This window comes from Babjeviella inositovora, assembly GCF_001661335.1.
Source record: "Babjeviella inositovora NRRL Y-12698 unplaced genomic scaffold BABINscaffold_8, whole genome shotgun sequence".
NCBI classification, from domain to species: Eukaryota; Fungi; Ascomycota; class Pichiomycetes; order Serinales; genus Babjeviella; species Babjeviella inositovora.
In genome coordinates this window covers 32,908-56,547 of record NW_017566845.1, presented here as the reverse complement: position 1 = coordinate 56,547, position 23,640 = coordinate 32,908, and the positions used below count along the sequence as shown (strand labels likewise).

The following is a 23,640-nucleotide window of genomic DNA, read 5'->3' as shown; positions in this document are numbered from 1 at the left end:
TAATATTCCCTTCTAAGACTAATTGTATTATAGCCTTCGCGTCCAGGTGTGTGGAACTTCGTATAGTCAACCGTGGCTCTCCATGGGTCAAAGCCTGCGCGTAAGGCGTTGGCGATGCGCCGGGGTATTGGGACCTCGTCAGAGCTAGTGTTCCAAACTTGACGCCTTTCATCTAGCTCAATTCGTCAATTAACTGAGCTAGTAAAAAAAAATTGCAGTTTTTGGATAAAATAGAGCGACAGGCGAACTCCTTGCTGTCGGAAGGGGAAGACTTGATTCAGAAAGATTGACCTTTCCTTCACGCATGTCTAAAGCTGCGAGCACCATGAATAGAATTAATAGTGAACCAGCTCCACAAAACATGAATCTTCGCATAGTGACGTACATCTTCTGGCTCTTCTTACATGGTTCAAAATTTCTGTCTAGCGTAATAGCTCAAACTTATCTTTAGCTCAAACCTATCTTTAGCTTGCCTCAGGTGGACATAGAAAGAGCGAAACATCCACTGATTGGGGTGAAGTGTTTTACTGGGAGGGGAGTATGGGCTGGACTACCTGTGAGAATAAGCAACCAAAAACTAGGAGTTGTTCATTGCGCCAAGAAAATTTAATACGAAAGCAGTATAGTTTTGCCGGGCATAACTGGCAGATTTATTCCCATCATCGTGATGTATCATTCTTGCGAAAGGCGGTCACACTTTGCATGCATGCCCCCTCCCGTACTTGCATACCACATTAGACTGTCCGTGGTAACCAGATCGCGTATTTGGGACGAGATGATAATAGCGGGAAATGACCAGTGCCAAGGAAGTACTGAAGAGAAATTGAAAATCATACACCGAATGCATATGTTTTCTTATATTTTATCCATGCGGACCATATGTGTGTATATGCAGTATAGAAGTAGGCTCCATGGCCTCCCAATATTATATTTTCCTCAGTTTAACCTGAGGCAGGTATTAATGCATGTACTAGTGCTGCCAATCTAATGAATACATTAGAATTAGCTGCAGACATTTCAGTGGCCATTGGTTCCGAAGAGAGTCTGGAGAATACCATACCATGGCTCTCGCAGAGTTCTGAGTATGATCCAGCGGCTACAGTGCAATGTAGCGACTCCTGGAAAATCTCTCGGGCTTGAGGTACATATCCCGATACACTTTGAATGACGAGAGTATTATAGAGCTTAGTCAGGCTATGTAGAGTATTGCTCGGTGCATCCATATTAATAATCAAACCTAATTCTGGGAAGCATGGATTTAATTTGATAAAATGGAAAGCTTTATACAACGGTTACTCCTGTCAAACCGGAAACTACAGTACTTTAATCGACTAGACGGATAGAGTACCTCCTTACCCTCAAACTTAACCGTTGTTAATCCATTACGGGGCATTTCTTTGAGAATATTGAGAGTCGATTTTCATTAAAGTTGGTTAATTGCTTCACATTAGTCAAAATCCTTCGATCTTTAAACATGGGAATACAGGTCTGTATCTGAAACCTCATGGAATTCAATACCTAAATACGTATTAAACATGCATGGTGATATTTCATAATGGTATCTAATTATAGACATTAGCTAAAAAAAACGGGCCTTCAACAAGCCCCATCCGATCAATTGTTGAGTCATACTAGATCTTCCGAGTTTTATTGCCGTATTTTAGCTTAGCGTTTTATTTTCGGATCATATTGCCATATTTCACTATATCTTACCAGGTCTTTAATGGATCGACGTCAGTTTCACTGATCTTGATATCAACATTGGTATAGCCTTGCTCTGACAAGTCTCTCTGCAAGTTCTCCTTGACAACAGTTAAGTAGCCTCTCTCGCAGTTAGTGTGGTTGGTCAAAATCACAGTCTTGCCGTTTTCCTTAAAGAACAACGCTTCATGGTGGCTTAACTCGCCAGTATAGTACAAGTCAGCATCAACGCCCTTGAAAACCGATCCACCACTCCCGGCGCAGAGAGCCACGGTGCTAATTTTCTTGTGTTCATCGGCAGTAGCGACTTGAACATGGTCAATCTGTAAGTGAGATTTGATCTGCTTTACCAACGCGGTCAAAGCGACTGGTTCGTTAAATTCAACCAAGCGCCCCATGCCTTCACCCTCGTTGTGGTCCTTAGGATCAGAATCACAGACTTCACGAGACTTTAAGCTTTGGAGGGCTGCCAAACCGTCGGCCAAAAAGTCATTGACACCACCCTTGGCAGCATCAATCGCCGTATGGGGACAGTATACACTAATGCCGTTGCTGATGAGTTTGAGCAAGGAACGTTGCTGTGGATCTTTGGTAGTGATGGACTTTAACCCACGGAAGATAAAGGGGTGATACGCTAAGATGAGCGAGGAATTGTGGGCCACGCCCTCGTCAGCAACCGACTGCGTCAAGTCGATAGTGAGCAAAATGTTCAACTGGGCCGATTTGTCCTCAGTGACTGACACATCAAGGGATGAGCCTTCCACGAGAAGACCGGTGTTATCCCAGGATTTGTCCGCAAGTCTGGTTGGGTAGAACTTTTGGATGGAGTTGACAATAGCCTTGATGGATTGAGATGATCTGGACATGGTTGGCAAAGAGGTTGCTGGGTACGGAGAGTGCTGAGCTGATGCTCATGTACTGCTATTTTTCAAAGGTCACCTGACTTAGCACTCGGGGAGTTGTGGAGAGGTTCGCAGATGCCGAAAAATGCAGTATCACCGATCTCTACATGGCTTAGTTCCACCCCACAGCATGTGCTAAAATTTGGACCCCGCTCTAATATAAAACAACGACGTGAGTGGCTCATCTAGGTCTGATATTAGTGATGTCTATCTTGGCTAATCTAACTCGATACTATTTAAATTCACCCATGAGACCCTAGCCCAGTGATGCATTTCCTATACGCTTTATCACAGAATGGCATCCATATAATACACTCTATCGATTATCCCGACTTGACATCTAGTAAGCCGAGACGCTCATACACCCCTCTATATCTCTTGTACTTGTCCAAGGCCACAAAGTTTGCGGCCATTTTCTGGCCCAAAACAATCTTCTGGCTCAAAAAGGCGTTGCTGGCCTCTAAATCGGTCGCTTCAATCCACTTGGTGGTGGCCTCAATAAACTGGCTGGCCAAGTTTGCCCTTTCTTTCTCCAAAACGGCTCTCTCTTCGGGGTTTTGGATAAAGTTGTCACTGGTACCTGGCGTCACATATTTGTAGTGGAACTTGTTGTTACCGCCCATTTCCTCCAAGATGTTATCAGCGTCAATGTGCTCGGTCAAATCGTCAAAGGTCTTGGTGAAGTGGATTTTGGAGGCAACCACCGGATCCAACCACGTCTTGATCACGTTCCAGATGGAACTGAAGACCCATGGCGCCTTGTGGATCAAGAGAATCCCCAAAGACTCGGGGTAGTGGGCCTCGAATGCGGAGATTAAGAGCTTGACCGGTGCGTTGTCCATGTTGGATAAACTAAAGTCGGTCAAGTCGAAGATGACGGAACACGTGTCAACTGGCTCCATAAGAAAGCATCTAGCGTACTCGATCACCAAGATGGTGTACTTCAACATTTCCTCGGCGTTCTGGTCCGACGGCTTGTGCAAGCGGGTCCTCACCACGACAACCGGTCTCCCCTCCTTGTCGGTGCCAGTGATGATGGATTTCCCCAACTCAAACTGCTTGATCAAGCCTGGCATGTTCTTCTCCTGGTACGCCACGTAGTCGCCCTCCAAAAACACTTTGTCGGCGAACGACTCGGCCAAACGCCAGTTGAAAGTGTTGGCAATCATGGTCACGGCGTTTTTCAAGTCAAACTTGCGTGCTCTGACAAACCGCAACACCAAGTTGTCTGGGGAGTCGATTCTGAGCATTTCCCAGAACTGGCGCTCCACGTCTTCTGGCTTGAGCCCCGTTACGATGCCAGGGATGAGTTTCGGGTCTAATGTATTGGTGTTTTTGGCGGTATCCGTATGTTTTGGCGCAGATCTGAATCTCGCAAATCTCTTCTTCTTCTCCTTACCTGCGGAATGGTGGCTCGCATGAGAGGTTGTCTTGGATAACTTGGCAGAGCTCAAGTTCACGGTAGGAAATTCCACGGTCTTACCCCAGTAGGTAAGGAGCTGCGCCCAAACTTGCTTCAAGACCAACTCTTGCTCCGGGGTCAAGGAGTCGATTCTTCCAATAGCTTTTGAGGTGGTCATTTATGCCTATCAGATCGAAATTAAAAATGAGACTTGGAGAATGGTCTATATTTATGTCTAGTGATGCGTGTTTTTTTCTTTTTTTTCCGCCAGCGGGGTTGGCGATCGCTGCGGACACATTTCCAAATCGGAAAAGGCGGGAAGGATGACAAAGTGGAAATGGCCATATTATAGAAAATTTGGACTAGTTGTCGAATAACGGTTGATTTAATAATAGCCCCCCGGAGGGTTTACCCTGACCTTTATATATACCCGCAAACGCGTAGAAGACAGTGTTAATCATTGTACACGACATGGAAGTGATTGGTAGCAGTAAACATCCCAGGTCCAAAAAACCTTTTCGCCCTAGACTGAAGCTCTACTGCACGAATAAACTTCCGATAAAACCTCTCAATTTTTATTTTATTTTATCGTTAACCGTGTGTACAACCGCATCACCAAGTTCCTAAAAGACGCCTTCTGTATTTGGGGCCGACCCGTGGATGAACCAGTAGTCATGTGACATATATCTCTCTCTCAACGAGCCTCGCCCATTTTCCACGTGACAAAGCGCGAAAACCAGCTGACGTTCGGCCGTTGTTTAATTGGCTCTGGCGATAATAATAATCCTGCGCATAATCCACATGAGACTTTTCATCGGGTTTAACATGCTGGGTGGGGTCTAACCTGTATACGCAGCGGATGATCCACATCGAGGCGAAAGCATTCGGGATTGGTATCCCTCACACAAGAGTTGATTTCGTATTTCTTCCCAACTACAATTCTTTCTCTTTCTGTTTAACCACACCCCCAAACCCCGCGCATTTATACGATGGACGCCTTAACTGCTGATTACTTACACAAGGTCATCGCCGAAAGACTCGAGGCCAACTTGGTGCAAGTGCAAGACATGTCCGGTGGTTGTGGTCTGGCCTTTGCTGTCATCATCGTGTCTCCCATCTTTCAGGGCAAGAACAAGTTGATGAGACACCGCTTGGTTAACAATGCCTTGAAACAGGAAATGAATTCCATTCATGCATTCACCCAGAAGGTTTTTACCCCCGAAGAATGGGAGTTGCAGAAGGTGAACTACGAGAACTAAGCCACTAGATTGGCGTGGAATAAACAAATCGGATCCTTTTGCGGAATAAGAGATAACCTGTTTCAGAACTGAAAGTGACCAGTCGGAGCCATTGCCCTACTCGGATTCGGTCTGGTTTCAGAAGCAAGACCAAGCACAATTCCTGTGGTGCAACACCCTTGCATCACTGGTTGTGAATCCGCCATCAAAACTTCCCGTACTGGGGCTATGCTGTATATGTATCATTAATTACCCTGCTTCTGTTACGTACCCCTTGTATGTTTTTTTGCATCGGAGCCATCGTGCTGTTGCTTTATCTTTGTAACCGTTCCAATGTAGCCAATCAGGTAATTATATTAGTAACTCGATCTGGTACGGGCAGATAGGCGTTGCTACGGTTCCTCGGCTACGACACCGTAATCTCCGAGATTGAAAATTGCATATTAATTAGTACATGCATGAAGTCGTGCATATGATTTGACAGGATCATCCAAGTCCATTAGTAGATACCTGGTATTTTATATATATATATATATTACACAGAAAATTCACATCTATCGACACCTGCCGAGCTCTAAGGAGATTCATCTGGGGTTTCGGCACTATCTTCAATCTGCAGCTTAGAAGGTTCAACATCTTCCGTAACTGTATTAGTTGTATCCGCTTCTTTGAGAGTTTCCGAGACAGGCACGTCAACGATGACAGCCTCTTCAACCACAGCTCCCTCTTCGTGGACGTTTCCACCATCCAAAAGCACCCCGTTGGACTTCATAACCAAGACCAAGTTCTTAATAATCTCACTAGAAGCTTCCTTGATCGACAGTAAGTCGGTTTGCGAGACATGCGTTTGGTTGTTAAGGGTATCCACGGCCTCCAGCAATTGGAGCCAAACCTTTTCAACCTGCTCAAATTCACCCAGCAAATGTAAGAATGTCTTGGAAATGACGCTTAGCAAAGCAATCTGAGTCTTGGCCATCCCGTGTGGGTCCGTCTGCAAAACTTCGGGTTTGACCACTTCGTGAAGTAATGGCAATAACGACGATTCAAACAAGCCCTCTGGAGGAATTTCCGGAGAAAGCTTCATAGATAACAATGTAAGCTGTAAGGTTTTAATCGCATGGTTTCTGATTTCCCGGCAAGGGTTAAAGCACTGGTGGGCAATGGCCTGTGCCAAAATGTACCACACTTTACTCTGGTCAAACTTGGAATCAGTCAAGATGGATAACAAACTAGACGTCAAGGTAATGGACTTGATCGAAAGATCCACCATCACTCTCACCTTGGGGTCTTCCACTTCGTGCTTGCGCTGTTTAGGAGTTAGCTTGTCTCCCTTCTGCTCAAACTGAGCACCCAAACAACCAACCGTGGAGATTTCGTCAAGTAAGGACAAGAGCCAGACGTAGTTTTCGGAAGTGATCTGCAGAGGTGATGACTTCACCACACCCTCGATAAATTCGTAGATCGACTTTGTGTACGCCTTATCTGAGGCAAACGTTCTCAAGAGTAACCAGTAGTTGGCATCGGATAAAATCGTAGTCTCGCACCAAGTACCTTCATCGGACAATGACTGCAACGGACGCACCAAGTGGCGAGCAGACCTGATAATCGCCTGTTTGTCAAGCTCAGCAATCAGCTTAGTGGTTTCCAATAAGGACTGCTTCGCCTCGGAATCGACATGTCTCAACAACAACAACTTATACGTGAGTAACCTGGCACGTGTCTTTGGCTGAGTGGTTGGCGCATCGGCCAAGGCGAGGACGCTATCTAATTCGTTTAGCACCGACACAACCGTATTTTTACCGACAAATTCCGTCTCGAAAGAGAGGAATACAAGACACACGCTCAATTCCACGAGGAACAACACCTGGACGGTGAAGGATCTGGACGACTCAGCCTTGAATTCAGGAATAGCGCTCAAGATGTGGGCAATGAACGCAACCAATTCAGATTTCTCGAATAAGTTTGCATGGGCAAAGACGCTTGGAATGTGGCAGGACTTGATACAGTCGTTGGTGTACAGTGCTGCCTCAATTTCCTCCTCCGAAGGATCCGGCAAGTCGCTGTTGCCCTTCAAGAACCGAGATAATGAGGCCAACATGGTATCGGCTTCCTTACCGCTCTTGGACTTGGTGATGGTAAACTGCGGCTTGGCGACTGGCAAAGGCTCCAAGCCCAAGTTTTTTTGGAAGTCCGGGAAAATGTTGGGGTCAATCAAGCAGTTATCCAAAAGGAGCAAGATGATTTTGAGCACGTCGTCCCAGCTGCCCGACGCAACCGCTTTGTTCTTCTTCAAAATGCGGAAAAGCACAATAGTGGACAACTGGGCCTTGAAATCCATACCAAACAAGTATGCCACCTCACTGACAATGACTGAATCCAGAACCTTATCTTCGAACGTAACCTTGGTCAACGGAAGCACACCTCTCGAGTCGTTTTCAGCCACAACCGAGCGCTTGGTGCCAGTCAAAGTGGTCATGTGGCATAGCAACCGGGTGATCTTGTCAACGCAGCTGTCCAAGCCGTAGTAATTGGCAATAAACGCGCACTTGTCGAGAGACGACATCATCTTGGTGACGATCTGGTCGTCAAAAGCCTCTTCAAAGATGTTTGTGAATGTAGCTACCAAGTCATCGAATGTAGACTGGAAAATGACCCTGTCGATCTGGTCCAAGGTTGAGCGGTCCAAATCGGCGGTTGTAAGAGGCTCGGAAACGTAGCTGGCCAACATGTTGTTCCAGGCATCGTTGAACCACTTGGTACTACCGCCCTTGTGCTCTTCTGGCATTACAATCTCCCTGTCCCTGATGGAGACGTAAATCTTGTCCAAGTACCACTCGGGGAAGTTGCCTCCCTTGTACACACCTTTCAAGTTCTTTTGGTAATCAGAAAACTGCATACGCTGTTTGACCTGGGGATTGTGCAAATCGGTATTCAACATGATGATAGAGTAGGAGAGGATGAACACAGTGTCGAAATCTGGCGTTACCGGTTCCGGAGCTTCCACCGCTTCCGAAATAGCTCCAGTGGTTTCTGATTCAACGGCTTCAGCTCCAGTGACTTCAGCCTCAGCATTCTCAACCGGTTCTTGTGCTCCTGTCGCAGCTTGTTCCACCCAATCTTGGCAGGCAATGTATCGGTTGGCGAAAAACTCCATCGCCCTTTCGATCTGCTGTGATTCACCTGGCAATCTGAACGTCTTCAACAAAATGCGCAACGCTTCGTCGACACGCAAACCAGAAAAGTCCAACAAGCTCATAAACTTCTGGAACAACTCAGCGTTCTCTCTTCTGGTCAAGAACTCGCCCATAACTTTCTTGTCAAGTCTACCGGCTTTGTGAAACAATAACTCGGCGATCCCATCCAAGTCCTCGGTGGAATTAACGAACCCTTTCTGGGCAAAGAGAGCCAACCCCTGTTTTGGCTTGACGTTGAAGGTCTTAGTACACTGCACAAACTCCTTCTTCTGGACCTTGTCCAACACCAACTTGTGGCTGGTGGACAGTTTTTTCTCCGACAAGGACTTTTGCATCACCTTATCGTAGATACTAGAGACAACGGAAACAAGGCCCTCCAAGCAGATTGGCGGCACGTTGTTGGTGGTGACGAGGGCGGTGTCTGGCAACGCCAAGTACGACAAGTATTTCAAAATATCCGTGCACAAGTCGTTTCTGTCAAAGTCACAGTCGTAGTTGATAAACAAATTGGCAAAAAAGGTCGGAGAGCGGGTCCAGAGCAAGGAAACGGACTCGACAAGCATCTCCTTGGCGATTGGCGACCGCAAGGCCAGCGGGGTCTGGGGCGCTGGGGAGGCGGTACCCGAGTGCGAGCCCCTGCCCTTGGCCAAGTTCTTGTTAAGCGGCTTCTCGATCTCCTTCGGGGAATCGTCGCCCGCGGATGTTTGGTTTAACACATCCTCCGGCACAAGGCTCTTAAAGATGGTTGTCAAGACCAATTCGATCTGTAGCTTCAAGTGCGGAGCCAAGGTGATGTACAAGGTGTTGAACACCTGCAAGGCGGCACGGAGCAACGGCAACGACTCGTTCGGAGATTGGATGATCTGCAGCAAGTGCTTACTCAACGGATCGGCCACCAAATTTAACAACTGCGGGTGCACGGCTAAATGTTTGCTGGAGACCTCCAACGCGGTATTGAGTAGCGATAAGGCAAAGACCCGGGTCAGCTCCATATGCTGAAACTGGTTGGACGGCGCAATCATGGATATAAGAATCCCCAAAAAGTCCTTGATGCACGGTAACCCGAACGGCTGGTCGTCCTCATCCAAGCGAGTCATTTCTACCGACTTGCGGCTGCTACCGGCATCGACACCACCGATGGTGTCTTCTGGCAACTGGGTGCTGGTAAAGTCGGTGATGGCGTCTTCGGCAGCGTGGGCGTTGGGAACTTCGATCGATTCCAATTGCTCAAAGATACGGATGAGAATCGCCACCATGGCCATTTCCGCGGCCTTTCGCAACACCTCACTGCGTCTCTTGTTGCAGGCTAAAGACAAGCATGTTTGGATCACCTCGGTGACAACCTCGTCGGTGAGGTAAGCGCTAATGGTGCCGCCTACGAGAAGCGCCTCCAAGAGGCGAAGTACCTTCAACAACACGGCGTCGTCCGACGCCTGGTCGCCGGCCTCAAAGCGGCAATGGGTCAACGCCGATACGACCTGCGAGATGGAGACGTGAATGTTCTTCGAGTCGAGCGAGAGGAGGCCGTAAGTGAGAAACTTGTTGATGGAGTTGAGCGCCAAGGAGGTGATCATCCCAGACGTGGACGGAGACTTGATCACGAGTAAGAACGGTTGGAGAAGCGTGAGGCTGTCCACGTCATCTAAAGTATCCGCGCAGAGCAACATCAGACGCAACTGCATGAATGCGGAGAGCAACGCGTCATCGTTTCCGACGGTGGGTGTGTGGCTGGGCTTGGTGCCAAATTTGGTAATGGCGTACTCTTCGTCACCGAAGATCTCGTTGTAGCCACCCACGAGGGCCGCGACGGTGCTCTGAGACCAGCGCGCCAGCTTGCGCATGGCCGAAGAGATGGTGATGCATTCGTTGATAGCGAGCGTGACAGGGTCGATGGTGACAGAAGTGTGGTGGAAGTGGCGAGAGTGTCGAGCCCTTTGCAGAGCGAGCTGCGAGGCAATTGGGTTTAGCTTTGCCTCTAGCTTTTCATTTTGCGTCGCCCCTTGCCTTTCATTTTGCATTGCATTTTCCCCGGCGTCAGTGCTCTGCGCGTTTTGCAAAGTTTTCTCGCTCATGTCAGATCGGGATGTATTATCTATGAGTCAGAAAACCAGCTAGCAGAGTGGTGAGCTGAATTCAGTGAAATAGTTCGGTTTGGTGACGGTTCAGATGGGAGCGAATGCAGTAAATATCAGATCGAAATGAGCGCATAGTCCGGCGCTCGTTTTCGTGTGTTGTTAACAACCATGTTAGCAAGATAGCGACGCACGACCTAAATGTTGCGATACGTGCTGATGGATTGTGAGGCACTGTGGTTTCGGAATTATCGTATGCTGTTAAAGAACAAAGTTTGATAAATATTGGAAAAATATTGATAAAACATATCTAGTGAAGGTAAATATGTTTGATAGGAATGTCTAGCATTACTATAAATGAAGATAGAGCTTAAAAAGGGTCGGGCGCCAACAAAAAAGAATGGTCCCTAGCAGGATCGAACTGCTGATCCCCGCGTTATTAGCACGATGCCTTAACCAACTGGGCCAAGGGACCAAGATATAATAGGTGGGCATATATGGTTCTTTAAGACTCAAATATTAATAAAACTTTTTCTGACACGTATTCTTCCATACACATATAGTCTAATATTAATCCTAGAGAGTTTGAGCCAGTGATTTATTGAGATACGCTCTGAGGTAAATCCGTTTCCAGAATCGTTAACTCACCTCTGCTGACTTCTACTTCAAAATATTCAAATACATCATATAATGGATTCGGGTTGCAGAAAAATCTACCGTGATTTGCATATTCCTAGGAACTGCCTAATTTATAACCCGTACCTTGGAAGCTCTTCGAACTGGTGGTGGCACTAGTAGCAAAAAAACCAGCCTTCTTCTTGGGTTCCGGCTCGGCTCTAACAGAGCTTTTACTTGATTCCTGATCCTTGTCATTTAAAGAGCCAAGCCTGATGCCTGCGGTCTTGGTCCCAAGAGGCATACCCCCACGGTTGTGTGGAGCTGGGGCGGTAGGGGGGAGAGCAAAAGACGCTTCCATCTTCTTAACCAACACCTGGAAAAATAGAGGTGCCTTGAGGATTCTACGGTCGTTAAATTCGGTCAAAGTAGACCCGCCAATGGCATTTCCGCCGGTAGCACCGCCCAGGATCGTGGCGATAGGCTTTTTGGCCTTCCCACCAGCTTCCCTTCTCTTTTTTTCAGCGATGCGCTTCTGTCTCTCCTCCCATTTGACTCTCCCGGCAAGCTTCAGAGGAAACAACCAGTAGTAGAGCGGACCCGCAGACTTGGTGGAGATGCAGCTGTAGCCGTAGCCAACAGCACAGCCCACAAGACACTCCATGAAGGACATGGTGCCGTTGATGATGAACTTGGCCAACATCCCGGCAATCGGCAAGTTTCTGGCTCTAATCGGCACGAAGTAGAAGTTAATGACCGACGTCTTGTTGTAGCGTGACCAGGTGTAACTCAAACTGGAAAGCAAGACGGTCAACAAGTATGGCGACTTCAAGAACCAGCTGAACTGGTAAACAACCAAGATTGGGAGCCAGTTGAACGCTACGATGAACCAGATGTAGTCGGCATTCCAGTGGTCCATATCACCTTGGAAGATCTCCGACTCTAAGTTGGACGAGAAGGAGTAGAGGGAGTACAAATCCATCATAGTCTGCAACGGTTGCAGACTGGCGATGAAAAACGTCGTGAACGGCCGCCATAGTTGTGCCTTGTAGATTGTGTAGGGCCAGTAATTGATAAAGTGAATGGATGGGATAATGTTCAAGATGTTGAGGAGCGAGATGGTAAACGTGGACAACACCAAGAACTGGGTCACCGGAGGGATCGAATGCACAAACCGGACGATTTCGTTGGTCATGTTGGATTAATATTAGTGGAATGCGCAGTAATTGACAAGTAAGGACAACGGTAATATACGGGGATGCTCCGCAAGTCGATAACAAAGACAGCGCACGCGAAAGCCGCAGGAGTTGTCTTGGGCACGACTATTTCAGGCTTTGTGGATGTGGAAAAATAAGAATGCCTTGTCGGGCAGCTTAGCTCAAGGGGAACGGGAGATAATAGAATCGACTTAGTTGGGCTGAGCTACACGGGGAGGATTAGCATATCATTGGAGTGGAGTTTGAAGCTTTGGACGGGGGCAAAGGCCGAGGAGCAGGATTCCTACGAACGCTGTTCGCCCAATCATAGATATACTGGGTAATTGCCAGTGCTAATCGAGGCCCCATATTAGCTATTAATGTATTTATTTGCTTTACTAGTCATTTGACAGTATTATCGCCTCATACTGGTACCTGATTGTTGATCTCCGCATCTGGCATGGGGTCGATCCGCATGTAACCTTAAGCGGAGATATAACCCCCCGAGAGCCAGTGCCCACAGGCATCATTTTCAATGTCATCACTTTGTCCGACTCTCAGAGCATTTCAATGTTATAATGCTACTGTCGAGTGAAACTCCAGTGTTTCCGCGTGACCTACCGGAAGTGAAGTTCCGGGGCTTTCTGAGTCCAAACAAGGACACCCTGACCTCTCAACGGTATAACGGTCTTTTGCTATTCTCTCGAATCTAAAATCACACTGACAATTTTGGATCACGCCCAAACTTTCACTGCCTGACGTAAACCCGAGAAGCTGAGCCGCTGCTTTCACATGCACGCTAACAAAAACATAGGCTCACCCGCAGGTCCGCTCGACCGCGTAACTGGGCCGAGGCCCACGGACTTTTTTTCATGTCCGACAAAGTCCGGAGGGGCAGCGCATGCCTCCACATGAGCGCGGGGCAGGACGGCGGCACATGCCGCCGGTCCTATAAATGCCAGCGTCTCCGCGAAACCGTTTTGCTATTTATCTCGTTGCCCATCTCTTTATTCTCTCGCCGGAAAGAACTAAAGATCACATTATGAAGAGATTTGCAAACACAGCTGCCCGTTTATCCCACATCATGCCAGTTGGTCAGCTCCCTAAGAACCACGCGCAAAAGCGCTTCACTGCCACCACCAGTGCCCCTAAGGGCGACTTGTTCAAGTTCCAGGCCGATTTACCGCCATTGCCGGTACCAGAGCTCAAAGACACTGCTGCCAAGTACTTGGACTCCGTCAAGCCACTTGCGTCAGCCCAGCAATACGCCGCGACCGAGGCGAAGGTCCAGGAGTTCATCAGACCGGGTGGGGTGGGCGAAAAGTTGCACGCCAAGTTGCTCGAAAGAGCGGCGCTCAACCGCAACTGGTTGAGCGACTGGTGGGATGAGTATGCCTATATGGCTTATAGAGACGCCGTGGTGCCATATGTGTCGTACTTCTTTGCCCATAAGGACTTGAGAGGGCCAATTGGACAGAACCAGTTGCAAAAGGCGTCGCTTCTTGCATTCCACGTGACCGAGTTCCTTGACAAGGTTGCGAACGAGCTGCACGAGCCAGAGGTGCTCAAGGGCACTCCATATTGCATGGAATCCTTCAAGAACTTGTTCAACAACTCGCGTGTACCAACGTTGCCAGCTGACACCACCGTCTACTTCCCATATGCGGAAAACCAGTACTTCTTGGTCATTGTCAAGAACAGATTCTACAAGATCTATCACCATAACACCCAAGGCCAACAGTTGGCGCCGTTGGAAATCCACCAACAGCTCGTGCAGGCCGTGGCCGACGCCCATGCCAAGGGCGTCCAGGAGGCCGCCATCGGTGCATTGACCTCCGTGAACAGAGACTTCTGGACCAATGCATACGCGGACTTGGCTCAGAACGCGAGCAACCAGGTCTCATTGGATGCGATCCACGCCGCCTCTTTCGTGGTCTGTTTGGATGATTCCTCGCCAGTCACCACGCACGACCGCGCTCACATGTGCTGGCACGGGAACGGTACCAACCGCTTCTACGACAAGCCGTTGCAGTTTATCGTGGCTGCCAACGGTGCCTCGGGTTTCTTGGGAGAGCACTCCAGAATGGACGCCACCCCAACCAACAAGTTGAACGTGACCGTGTGCAAACAGTTGGCCAAGGACGCCAGTGCCGGCACTGACTACTTTGCCGGCGCCCCCTCTGCGCCCTCTATCCCTGAGGATGCTGCTAAGGAGATCAGATTCGACGTCTCCCCAAGTATTCGCAACGCCATCGCCGACGCCAAGCAGGAGTTCCGTGCCTCCATCGACTCCCATGACATGTTCACCTGGCAGTTCCCAGGCTACGGCAAGAACTTCATGAAGACGTGCAAGGTCAGCCCGGACGCCTACGCGCAGATGTTGATCCAGGTTGCATACTACAAGTTGACTGGCACGTTCAAGCCGACCTACGAGCCGGCCGCCACCCGCAAGTTCTTTAACGGCCGTACCGAAAACTGCCGCTCCTTGTCCCCTGAGGCTGTCGAATTTGTCAAGACCTTTGTCAACGCTAAGGTCTCCAATGCTGACAAGCAGCTTGCATTCCAGAAGGCCGCCAAGAAGCACAGTGTGAACGTAGGTGCCGCCGCCAACGGGCTCGGGATCGACCGCCACTTGTTTGGCTTGCAGCGCTTGGCCAACCCTGATGAGGTTCCGGAACTCTTCAAGGATCCAATGTACGCCTACTCGTCCTCATGGTTGCTCTCCACCTCCCAGATTCCGGTTGACGAGTGCTACACGAGTTGGGGTTTCTCCCAAGTTAACGACTTGGGTTTCGGCTTGGCCTATATGATCAACAACGACTGGTTGAACATTAACATCTCGTGCAAGAAGGGCAACGGCTTGGTTAGTGAGCAGTTGGGCTACTACTTGACCGAGACCGCCTTGGAGATGAGAGAAGTCTTGGGCGACGACGCTGCCGTCTTGAAAGCCAAGTTGTAGAAGGAATTTAAATGTTTGTTTTACCGTATATAAATGTAGTTCCTATGAATTTGCTTTAGAAAACCTTGCCTTGGTCTCCGATCCTCTACCGCGAAAGGATTCAGATTGAGACCGGACTACAATAAAGCTTTGGATCTTTTCTCTTGATCTCTTATTGCAATCCACGGTATGTCTAAGATATATCTATGTCCGTCTTTTATGAGCATCATCCGTGATAGTTTAGTGGCTAGAATCCCCGCTTGTCGCGCGGGGGACCGGGGTTCAATTCCCCGTCGCGGAGCTTTCTTTTTTTGTGAACTATTCGTTAATTTCTCTTTTAATCTCTGCTGGAAAAATCTGTCGTGTTATACAAACACCGGGGCTGTTGACGTTTTCTTTGACAACTACCCAAGGCAACGGCTGTCAACTTGTCTGGTATCGATAACCCCCGGTCCCTAACCCTACGAGCTTCTTCTACGTTCCACCTCCAGGCTGCATGTCTCCCTTTTCAATTATATATTACACTATACACATAAGACGTGCTAGAAGTCCAAGGTCTGCTTTCTAGGGAACTCTTGGATCTCCGGTACAGGAATCTCCGGAATGAGGTAGACCTCGCCCTCGTCGTTCACTCTCTCTCTATCTCTCTCGCTGATATTGTGGATCTCCACAATGTTCTCCTTCAAGAACGCCATGATCTCCACAAAGTTGTGCTGGATCTGGTGGGCCTGCTGCTTCATCAGTCTTCTGACCAACCCCTCAATCAACCTGACCGCCTCTGGAATGGTGGCGTGCAATCTCTCGAGCAACCTACCAACAGACTTGATCAAGTACTCTTCTTCGTAGATAGTCCCCTTGCGGCCCTTGGCACGCTTACGCTCTTCCCTCTTCCGGTTCTTGGTGGACTTTCTGGACGCCCCGGTCTTGGCGGTTCCGGCAGTCTTACCGGTGTAGCGGGTGAAGAACGATGGGGTGGTGGACGTTTCCGAGGCAGCGACTGACACATTGTCTGGGGTGTCGAGGTCGTTCTGTTCGGGGTTGCCGTAGAATTCGTAAGGATTCTCCTGTTTCTTCAAGCGTAACTCACGTAATCTTCGCAACTGCGATTCGGTCTGCTGTTTGCAATCGGCAAGTAACTCGGCTATGACACCGAAGCCCTCACCCAACTGTGGGTCAATCACCGACTCGAGCAAGCCTGGCTTATCATGTGTGACACACAATAAAATGGCCTCGTCAAAGTGATAATTCTTGCAGTACAACTTGAGCGCATTCTCTAAGTTGTGTAAGAACTTCAATTCAATGTCGGCGGCGGCGCTGTATTGCTGGTCCTCGGTCAAAGCGATGACCAATCTGTCTGCCACCTCCGTCAAAGAGGCCTTGTCGATTTGGGCGATGGTCAAGGCCTCCTTCCACTTCTTGGCTAAGATGTAGCACTCTAACGCCTGCAGGTGGTTCTCCAAGACCTCAAAGGTCATCCCCGCCTCATCGAAGAATTGCTGAGCCTTCAAGTGCACGGCATACAACGCCAAGATGTGATCGGATCTCGGAGCATCGTAACGGTAGAGGTCTAGCGCGAGTTGGTACAAGTCGTACTCGACAATGTACTGGTTAATTTCCAGCACCAAGCCCTTGTTAGAGTTCTCCTGCAAGCTCTCATTAGAGCTCTCCTGTAAGCCTTTATTAGAACTCTCCTGCTCCATCTCGTGCAAGTGACGCAACCCTTGGGCAAAGTTCTTAAGATGGGTGTCAATCATGACGCGCATGCGCAACGGCGTCTGGACGTGCAAGTTCTGGAGGAACGGCAAGTACTCCTTCGGATCTTTTTGCGACTGCTGCGCAATATTCAACGCCAACTTGACATCATAGAGGCCCAAGGCAACCGTGTACAACGTGTTGACGTCCTGCAAGAAACACAAGTGGGTGACTGACTTCTCGAGCTCGTCGGCATCGGTGAATGCGCCGATCAATGCCAAGGCACCGGCCAAGTTTGGCGGGCTCTGACACGCAAACATGGTGATTACCGTCTGCAAGTACTTGCTGTAATATGCCGGCTGGGTCAAGAGCGTCACCATCTGCTCACAGATCTTGTTGATCTTGGATTCTGGCTTTTCGGTGACTTGCAACTGGGTAAACTGCTGAACCATTTCATCTGATCCAAGGGTTTCCTTGTACTTTGTCTTGCAGACATCCTCTTCGTGCAAGCAACTGACAAACAAGTCCAAGTACTCGACCTTGCCGAGCTCCGCCACGAACTTAGGCATGTTGTCGGCCCACAACTTTGGATCATAATCGTGCAAAATGTCCAAATCAATTCTGTGGGTGCGACACAACATGAACGCCTTGTAGTATTCGGTGTCCTTGATGTGCTGACGAACCTCACTCAAGATCATGATTCTTGGGTGGATCGTCTCCAAGTTGCCACGTGGGGCCTCTAACACCACGCGTGATTTGGACGGCATGGTGTTGACCAAGATAGAACCGCGCTCGATCATTCTCACACGTTCATCCTCATCTCGGGTACCTTCCGCTGGGGTGCTTTCGTCGATTGGCTGGAACACCGACGCGTCCAAGTGCACGAAGCGCAATTGGTGTTGGGCCGTGGTGACCATCAAAAAGGAGTCGCTCACCATGATGGAGGTGACAGAGCTGGAGATACAGGCGTCGTTCGCAAACAACTTACCGTTCACCGTCAACCCAAACGCCACCATCCCGCTCGCAAGCGGACCCGCCTGGAAGTCGCGGCACAACTGCGGGAACTGGCACACCTCTACGATAGAGCCGTGCGAGTCGAGGGAATACACATGACCATCAATAGTCTCGTACACAGCCATGGCGCCATCCGAGCTCGCCTTTAACAAAACAATCTTGTTCGGTCCGCTACCGTTGACCTGGTCAAGCACAATCACTTCCTCCGCGGTCAAGTCGACAATGGCAAGCCTGGACTCAGTCCCATCTACCAACAACACCACGTGGGTGTCGCCAATAAACGCGAGCTGTCTGATGGGCATCTCCCCTAGTCCGGCAAAGAGCTGGGCGTTGTCCATATGCTGGACCATCTTCGGAGCGCCGCCTTTCTTGATAAGCTCGCCCCAAGAGACGAGGTCTGTGGCTGGCCCGAATACATACAACCCGCCATCCACACCCGCGGCCGCAATCTTCATGTTGCTCTGGGACGATGCGGCAGCCGTGGCGTTCACCATCTCCCCGGTGACTGGGTGCACAACTTCTAAATCGCGGAAGGCGATCGGCGGCGGAACGTTGGCAAGCGCAAGCGGTGTGAACTTAATTTCTGCACCGTCAATCACTAAATTGGTCCCGATATCGAACCCCTTGTAAGTGGGCCCAATGGTCACCTGGGCGGTCAAGTCGACGATCTGGATGGAGCTTATGGTATGCAAAAGCAACTGCGTGGGCTTTTCTGGGTGGAAGCGAAACGCGAGGATGGGCTCGTCGGCACGGAGTTCCTGTTTCAAGTACCAGTGGTAGTTCTTGGTGGTCCAGAGCTGGACGCGCCCGTCGAGTTGGACAGCCAAGATCTCAGAGTCGCAGCTCCACTCCACGTTCTGAACGGTTGTCCGGGGATCGACACGAAGGCAAAATTCGCCATGTCTCAACCCGTTCTTCTCGAAAAAAACCACCTTGAGCTCCAAGTCTTCGAGCTCGGTGTCGTAGTCACGCTGCACCGACGCAAGCAACGCCCCTTGCGGCTTCCACGCGAGATATCCCTCCAAGTTGTTGACCGGCTCGGAGATTGACACGAGTTCACCGTCCCTGGTGTATACGCGGGTAACCCGTCTGGAATCGACCTCGACTGCCTCTGAGATCTTGTTCAGGATCTCCTCAATAATGCTGATGGCAAAAAACTCACCATCGCCCCTCCAGGATACCTTGTGGCGGGCCAGATCATACGGTGAAACACACCCGCGTTCTACCTTCCCCAATGTGGGATCTCTCATGGCATTCGCTATCTCTTCGTCCGCGCCAGCGTGCTTCAATGCCTCCTTTTCACGCTCTAGAGCACGCGCACCCTTGCCCTGGAACTGCGTCTCCTTCTTTCCCCAGCCAACCGAAACATGCTTGTTTGTGTTGTGAAAGTTAAGCAAGTCGGCGCTGCTGATGACAATCTCGCTGATCGGCTCGAAGAGGCGCGAGAGAAGCGTGAGCTTGTGGTCTTTTGTCAAAAGCGTCAACGTCTCTTCATCAGGCGACCACCCGGCAGCAAGAACCCCGGCGTCAATGGATCCGATTATTGACACAACCGTGCTGTCCGAGTCGTACGAAGCGTCGTAGGTGGCCGTCACGATGTCACCGTTGCTGAACACAAGCACCAACTGGTACACGTCCACAAAGTGCGCAAAGCTCACGAGCTCGTTGAGCGACCCGTCCACGGCATACGCCTCTAGTGGGAAAGAAGCCAAGACGTTCACCGTCCCGTTCTTGAGAAACTGCTGCACCTCCACGTGGCTGTTCTCCTCCGGATCAGTGAACACATACGTGATGGAGTCTGTGACGGCGTCAAAAGTGGAGTATGGTGAAAGCGTCACGTCTGGGTGCGTGAACGCCTGCGGGTTGAGGTACCCGCGGTTCAATACAGCCAAGTTCTTCATGTGTGAGGAAGAGCAATGGGATGGAGTCTAGCGCTACACTTCAGATGTCGCATAAAAAAAAAGTTTTGTATTGTGTGCACTACGCACGTGATGAGTCGTTGCGGAACGATGCAAAGGTTGAAAGAACCTGAGATATGTGATTAAGGTGGAAACCTTGCTCAAGTTGGAGATTTTGGCAAACCCTTTTATATAGCCGAGACTCAGAACAAATTGAATAATTGTATTTTATTCTCCTTGTTACGCATGCGATGACCTTGGACTTGGTTAAGTGTAAGAAATCTAGATCTACTGCAATAAGCATATAACTAGGTGATTAATATGTTTATATCACGCAAAAAAATCCCTTCCAGTTACTAGGATCAGCTGGCAACAGCTAATCTCTCAACTCTTTCCTTAATGCCTCCCGAAAATGCGTATGCCTTCCCATTTGAGTGATAATATCTCGGAATTTCCGGCTACATACGAGTAGCCCCGATAGAGCTATGGATTAAGCCTGCAAGACTGTAAGGCATGGCACTAACTATCGCTACACATGTCCGTACAAAGCAGACACTGAATTCCACGCGTAATACACCAAGTACCAATGCTATGTTTCGATCAGAATCGGGAACCTCCAGGAATGTTAACTTGGATGTCCTGGGAGAATAGCAATCTAGCAAACATTAGAGCTTCATCCCGCAGGCAGCTCTCTACAGAAGTTTCAATGAATGGTGTATTAAACAAAAATACGGTAACGGCAAATAAATATTTTTCGGAAGGACAAAAACGATGCCAGGAATGAAAAGGGGAAGAACACAGTCATACACCTGGGCCGCAGGGGCACAGAATGCAGTGGACTGGGAACTTGGGACAGCTTATCATGCGTTTCTCAAAAACGACAAACGTGAACGCAATCTAAAAGTGGGGAAAGACTTATTGGTAACTGTTTAGTTGTCCTCCAAGTGCTTCTTGGCCTTCAATTCGGCGTAGAAAGCGTCCTTCTTTTCAACCTTTGGCATGTGGAGACCGTACCACCAGTAGGCACCCATGCCCAAGCCGATGGAGCCGCCGACAACAATGTCGAACATGATTCTCTTTCTGAAGGTGCCGGTGATTGGAGCGATGGCCATTTTGTATTGATGGGTATACGTGTGTATAGTGTGGGCTCTGGCGCGGTCTCCAGATGTACCGTGCACCGCTTTTAATATTTCGTATCACGGGAAGGTTGGTATGGTAAGACCACTTTGTAATTTTTTCGTCCTGGGTCACGTGCCACACCAGCCAATCAGCAGTTTTAGAATGTCACTAGTAAACGGACTGAACAAAAATAGTGTGCGAGGCCCAGGCCGGGTAAGCGCGACAAATCTTAAGGTGGTACGACAAACTCAGAAGCTGGGTAGCGATATATGAGCATAAGCATACGCGAGGTGGAATGTCTACAGAGTCCAACTAATCACAATACAACAATCATAATGTTCAGATTCGCCGCTGCCCCAGCCAGAGCTGCCTTCAGACCTGTCGCCAAGAGATCTTTCCAAACCTCCAGGGTTGTCAGAGGTGCCCACTTCGAAGAAGGTGTGTACTCCAACTTGCCATTCAAGGTCCACAACAGAAAGATTCCATTCGCCATTGTTTTCTTCGGTTTCTTTGGTCTTGGTTTCTCCTTGCCGCTTGTTGCCGTTTGGTGGCAATTGAAGAAGTCTGGTGCTTTCAAGAACTAGACTTCCTGACCCGTAAACGCGGGCTTTCCACGTCACACAAAGACCCATTCCAATTCCATATTCTCCCCATCTACGCACAGTGCGTGTTTTATTTATCATATAAATTGCGTGTCACATCAGACTAGCGGTACAAATAAAAAAACTATAAGCGAAAAAAACTACAAGCGAAGAAAACTGTAAGCGAAGAAAACTATAAGCGAAGAAAACTATAAGCAAAGGTTTGAGTGTAGGTACGCGTGCTCTCCTGACGGAGACCTAGAATATGGTTTCCCGCACACTTGGTGATTGGCCTAATGTCTGGATGAGGTGTGGCCTCGACTCGAGATATACCAACTGCTGACTTTCACACCTTCAAAAAGCGCCAGTCTGGGATCGAGGGAGTAGAAATACTGGTGTAAAAAGTGTGGACAACGAGGGATTAGATCCACCTTGAGTATTAACGTTCAGTGAGACATAAGGGTCTGTATCCAACAGGTAAGGCTTTCTAGAGCTTTTAACTTTAGGTATTCACTGTGACAGGCTCTAAACTTTGGTGTCAGCAGGAGTAAGATTTTCATCAATTGTTCCAATGCCAAGTCGGGCCAGCTGTGTGCCTATTCGTTATGATCTCTTACTTTGCAATTTGTTGTGTTTGAGACAAGCTCTCGTGGAATAAAGGCCATTTTGAACTTAGATTGCGGTACGCAGATTTGTGCTCTCGTATCGAGCAAGTGAGAATGCGGTGTATTGGGGAAGAAGTTTGATATATGCCCATTGCGGAGGAATTATTTAATCACATGTAATTTAGTTTTTCAAATATGTTAGGCGTTTTTGGATAGCCAGCAGCACACGAACCATGGGCCTAATACTGAACTGGAGACCCACCAATACGGTTAGGATATTGCCTGGTTGCTTGCACCCTCGAGTGTTTTACAAGGCAAATATGGACCTTAGGGTCAGGTCTAAACTTATTGGGTGGTCTGCGGTTGGGTGTTAACTTTGGTGTTTTGTACTTAATTTATTGGCCAGTCTTGGCGGTCGTGTACATTGCGGTACGACTGGCCATGAACTGCTCTTTGTAGAAGTTTGTACCCTGTGGTTAGAGTCTCTATCACTTTGGATAAATAAATTAGTAAAACTGCAGGCATTCTTTTAAATTGAAAGTCCAAGGTTGCACCCGAGATCTGCAGGGACAGTCGAGTTTTCATATCGATCCAATTTTTGTAGCGCCGCACCATGCGTCAACGATGAGCCCGAGATGCCGATGCTAAATCTGCCTGAGGCATCAAAGCCCGAATTTGGAGAGCCAGCTGCAAGGTGAACTTTCAGGTGTATATACGGTGCTCGACATGTTAATATCTTAATTGAAAAATATTATGGTAATGTCGGTATACTTTATGTAATCACAAAAAGATTATATGTAATGAAAAATAATTCATTGTCGTTTATAAATGTATATAAATTGTCTGACCGTATATATCGGTAAAAAACCAATAGACACGTATTTATAACCAAGAACGTATAATATATGCGATTTATTTAAGCTCAAAAAATAGGTACTGATAATATCCATGGAATATATACATCTTGCACATCCAATTGACTCAGACCCCGTTATCTGTTTTCACCGTCACTTTCAACAACTACTGGATACAGGATACATCATGGATATCGTGAAAACCGTCATACTTACACCGGGCTTACTTCTTTCAAAACAGTTTCCCTTCCCCCGTTAAAGGAGCTGTCCATTTTACTAAGGAAATGCTCGCCAGATCAAGTTTAAGATTGCTTTCAAGAAGACAGCCTGCCCGCACTGCGGCTTTTGCTAAGAGGTTCAACAGGAATACCAAACAGCCGCTTCCAGCCACAGAAGAACCGCAGCCAATTCCTCCCCACTCGGTATTTTACAGAAAGTTCAGTATGCTTGTCCTTAAGAACGTTGGTGTTGCTATGGGAGTGTTTTACGGCATGAAATTTGCCTGGGATTTCTTGGAGGTGAACGAAGAAGAACTACACTAAGCAGTGCTGAATTCCATGCCGAACGATCTACCGGACTGATCCTTAACCCTCATATGCCTCCAGATGTATCAAATTTC

The 23,640-nt window shown here is 48.5% G+C and overlaps 10 protein-coding genes and 2 non-coding genes across 12 annotated transcripts; 5 read left to right on the top strand and 7 right to left on the bottom strand.

The window, feature by feature from the left end:
• Window positions 1-1,537: 1,537 nt before the first annotated feature.
• NIF3 (Nif3p) lies at window positions 1,538-2,587 on the bottom strand. Its single transcript, XM_019129146.1, has one exon. It carries the CDS (start codon window positions 2,565-2,567, stop codon window positions 1,710-1,712), a length of 858 nt encoding a protein of 285 aa, XP_018984291.1. The 5' UTR covers window positions 2,568-2,587; the 3' UTR covers window positions 1,538-1,709.
• A 151-nt stretch (window positions 2,588-2,738) lies between these two features.
• On the bottom strand, window positions 2,739-4,213 carry BABINDRAFT_162048 (uncharacterized protein). The gene has a single exon (XM_019129145.1). The coding sequence runs from the start codon at window positions 4,181-4,183 to the stop codon at window positions 2,927-2,929; it is 1,257 nt and encodes a 418-aa protein (XP_018984290.1). The 5' UTR covers window positions 4,184-4,213; the 3' UTR covers window positions 2,739-2,926.
• A 539-nt stretch (window positions 4,214-4,752) lies between these two features.
• BABINDRAFT_162047 (uncharacterized protein) lies at window positions 4,753-5,531 on the top strand. The gene has a single exon (XM_019129144.1). It carries the CDS (start codon window positions 4,995-4,997, stop codon window positions 5,262-5,264), a length of 270 nt encoding a protein of 89 aa, XP_018984289.1. The 5' UTR covers window positions 4,753-4,994; the 3' UTR covers window positions 5,265-5,531.
• Window positions 5,532-5,994: 463 nt separating this feature from the next.
• On the bottom strand, window positions 5,995-10,329 carry BABINDRAFT_25156 (uncharacterized protein; the record flags this gene model as incomplete). The annotated part of the gene is made up of 3 exons (XM_019131352.1): window positions 5,995-8,307; window positions 8,356-9,073; window positions 9,152-10,329. Coding segments are annotated over 3 exons (4,209 nt in total), but the record flags the coding sequence as incomplete, so codon positions are not given.
• A 581-nt stretch (window positions 10,330-10,910) lies between these two features.
• Window positions 10,911-10,984, bottom strand: BABINDRAFT_t234. The gene has a single exon. It is a non-coding gene; the product is annotated as a tRNA-Ile (tRNA).
• Window positions 10,985-11,242: 258 nt separating this feature from the next.
• On the bottom strand, window positions 11,243-12,319 carry BABINDRAFT_167513 (uncharacterized protein; the record flags this gene model as incomplete). Its single annotated transcript, XM_019130518.1, has 1 exon — window positions 11,243-12,319. One exon carries the CDS (start codon window positions 12,317-12,319, stop codon window positions 11,243-11,245), a length of 1,077 nt encoding a protein of 358 aa, XP_018984287.1.
• A 1,033-nt stretch (window positions 12,320-13,352) lies between these two features.
• CAT2 (carnitine O-acetyltransferase) lies at window positions 13,353-15,456 on the top strand. Its single transcript, XM_019129143.1, has one exon. The coding sequence runs from the start codon at window positions 13,363-13,365 to the stop codon at window positions 15,277-15,279; it is 1,917 nt and encodes a 638-aa protein (XP_018984286.1). The 5' UTR covers window positions 13,353-13,362; the 3' UTR covers window positions 15,280-15,456.
• Window positions 15,457-15,487: 31 nt separating this feature from the next.
• On the top strand, window positions 15,488-15,559 carry BABINDRAFT_t250. Its single transcript has one exon. It is a non-coding gene; the product is annotated as a tRNA-Asp (tRNA).
• Window positions 15,560-15,745: 186 nt separating this feature from the next.
• BABINDRAFT_162043 (Elongator subunit) lies at window positions 15,746-19,882 on the bottom strand. Its single transcript, XM_019129142.1, has one exon. The coding sequence runs from the start codon at window positions 19,863-19,865 to the stop codon at window positions 15,801-15,803; it is 4,065 nt and encodes a 1,354-aa protein (XP_018984285.1). The 5' UTR covers window positions 19,866-19,882; the 3' UTR covers window positions 15,746-15,800.
• A 427-nt stretch (window positions 19,883-20,309) lies between these two features.
• On the top strand, window positions 20,310-20,809 carry BABINDRAFT_162042 (uncharacterized protein). The gene has a single exon (XM_019129141.1). It carries the CDS (start codon window positions 20,634-20,636, stop codon window positions 20,793-20,795), a length of 162 nt encoding a protein of 53 aa, XP_018984284.1. The 5' UTR covers window positions 20,310-20,633; the 3' UTR covers window positions 20,796-20,809.
• On the bottom strand, window positions 20,792-21,258 carry COX9 (cytochrome c oxidase subunit VIIa; the record flags this gene model as incomplete). Its single annotated transcript, XM_019132829.1, has 2 exons — window positions 20,792-20,942; window positions 21,230-21,258. 2 exons carry the CDS (start codon window positions 21,256-21,258, stop codon window positions 20,792-20,794), a joined length of 180 nt encoding a protein of 59 aa, XP_018984283.1.
• A 58-nt stretch (window positions 21,259-21,316) lies between these two features.
• Window positions 21,317-21,565, top strand: COX8 (cytochrome c oxidase subunit VIII; the record flags this gene model as incomplete). Its single annotated transcript, XM_019131846.1, has 1 exon — window positions 21,317-21,565. The coding sequence occupies one exon, from the start codon at window positions 21,317-21,319 to the stop codon at window positions 21,563-21,565; it is 249 nt and encodes an 82-aa protein (XP_018984282.1).
• Between the last annotated feature and the right edge of the window lie 2,075 nt (window positions 21,566-23,640).

Coding starts and splice junctions, on each gene's coding strand:
- NIF3 (XM_019129146.1), bottom strand. CDS start 2,567: ATGTCCAGATCATCTCAATCCATCAAGGCTATTGTCAACTCCATCCAA.
- BABINDRAFT_162048 (XM_019129145.1), bottom strand. CDS start 4,183: ATGACCACCTCAAAAGCTATTGGAAGAATCGACTCCTTGACCCCGGAG.
- BABINDRAFT_162047 (XM_019129144.1), top strand. CDS start 4,995: ATGGACGCCTTAACTGCTGATTACTTACACAAGGTCATCGCCGAAAGA.
- CAT2 (XM_019129143.1), top strand. CDS start 13,363: ATGAAGAGATTTGCAAACACAGCTGCCCGTTTATCCCACATCATGCCA.
- BABINDRAFT_162043 (XM_019129142.1), bottom strand. CDS start 19,865: ATGAAGAACTTGGCTGTATTGAACCGCGGGTACCTCAACCCGCAGGCG.
- BABINDRAFT_162042 (XM_019129141.1), top strand. CDS start 20,634: ATGCCAGGAATGAAAAGGGGAAGAACACAGTCATACACCTGGGCCGCA.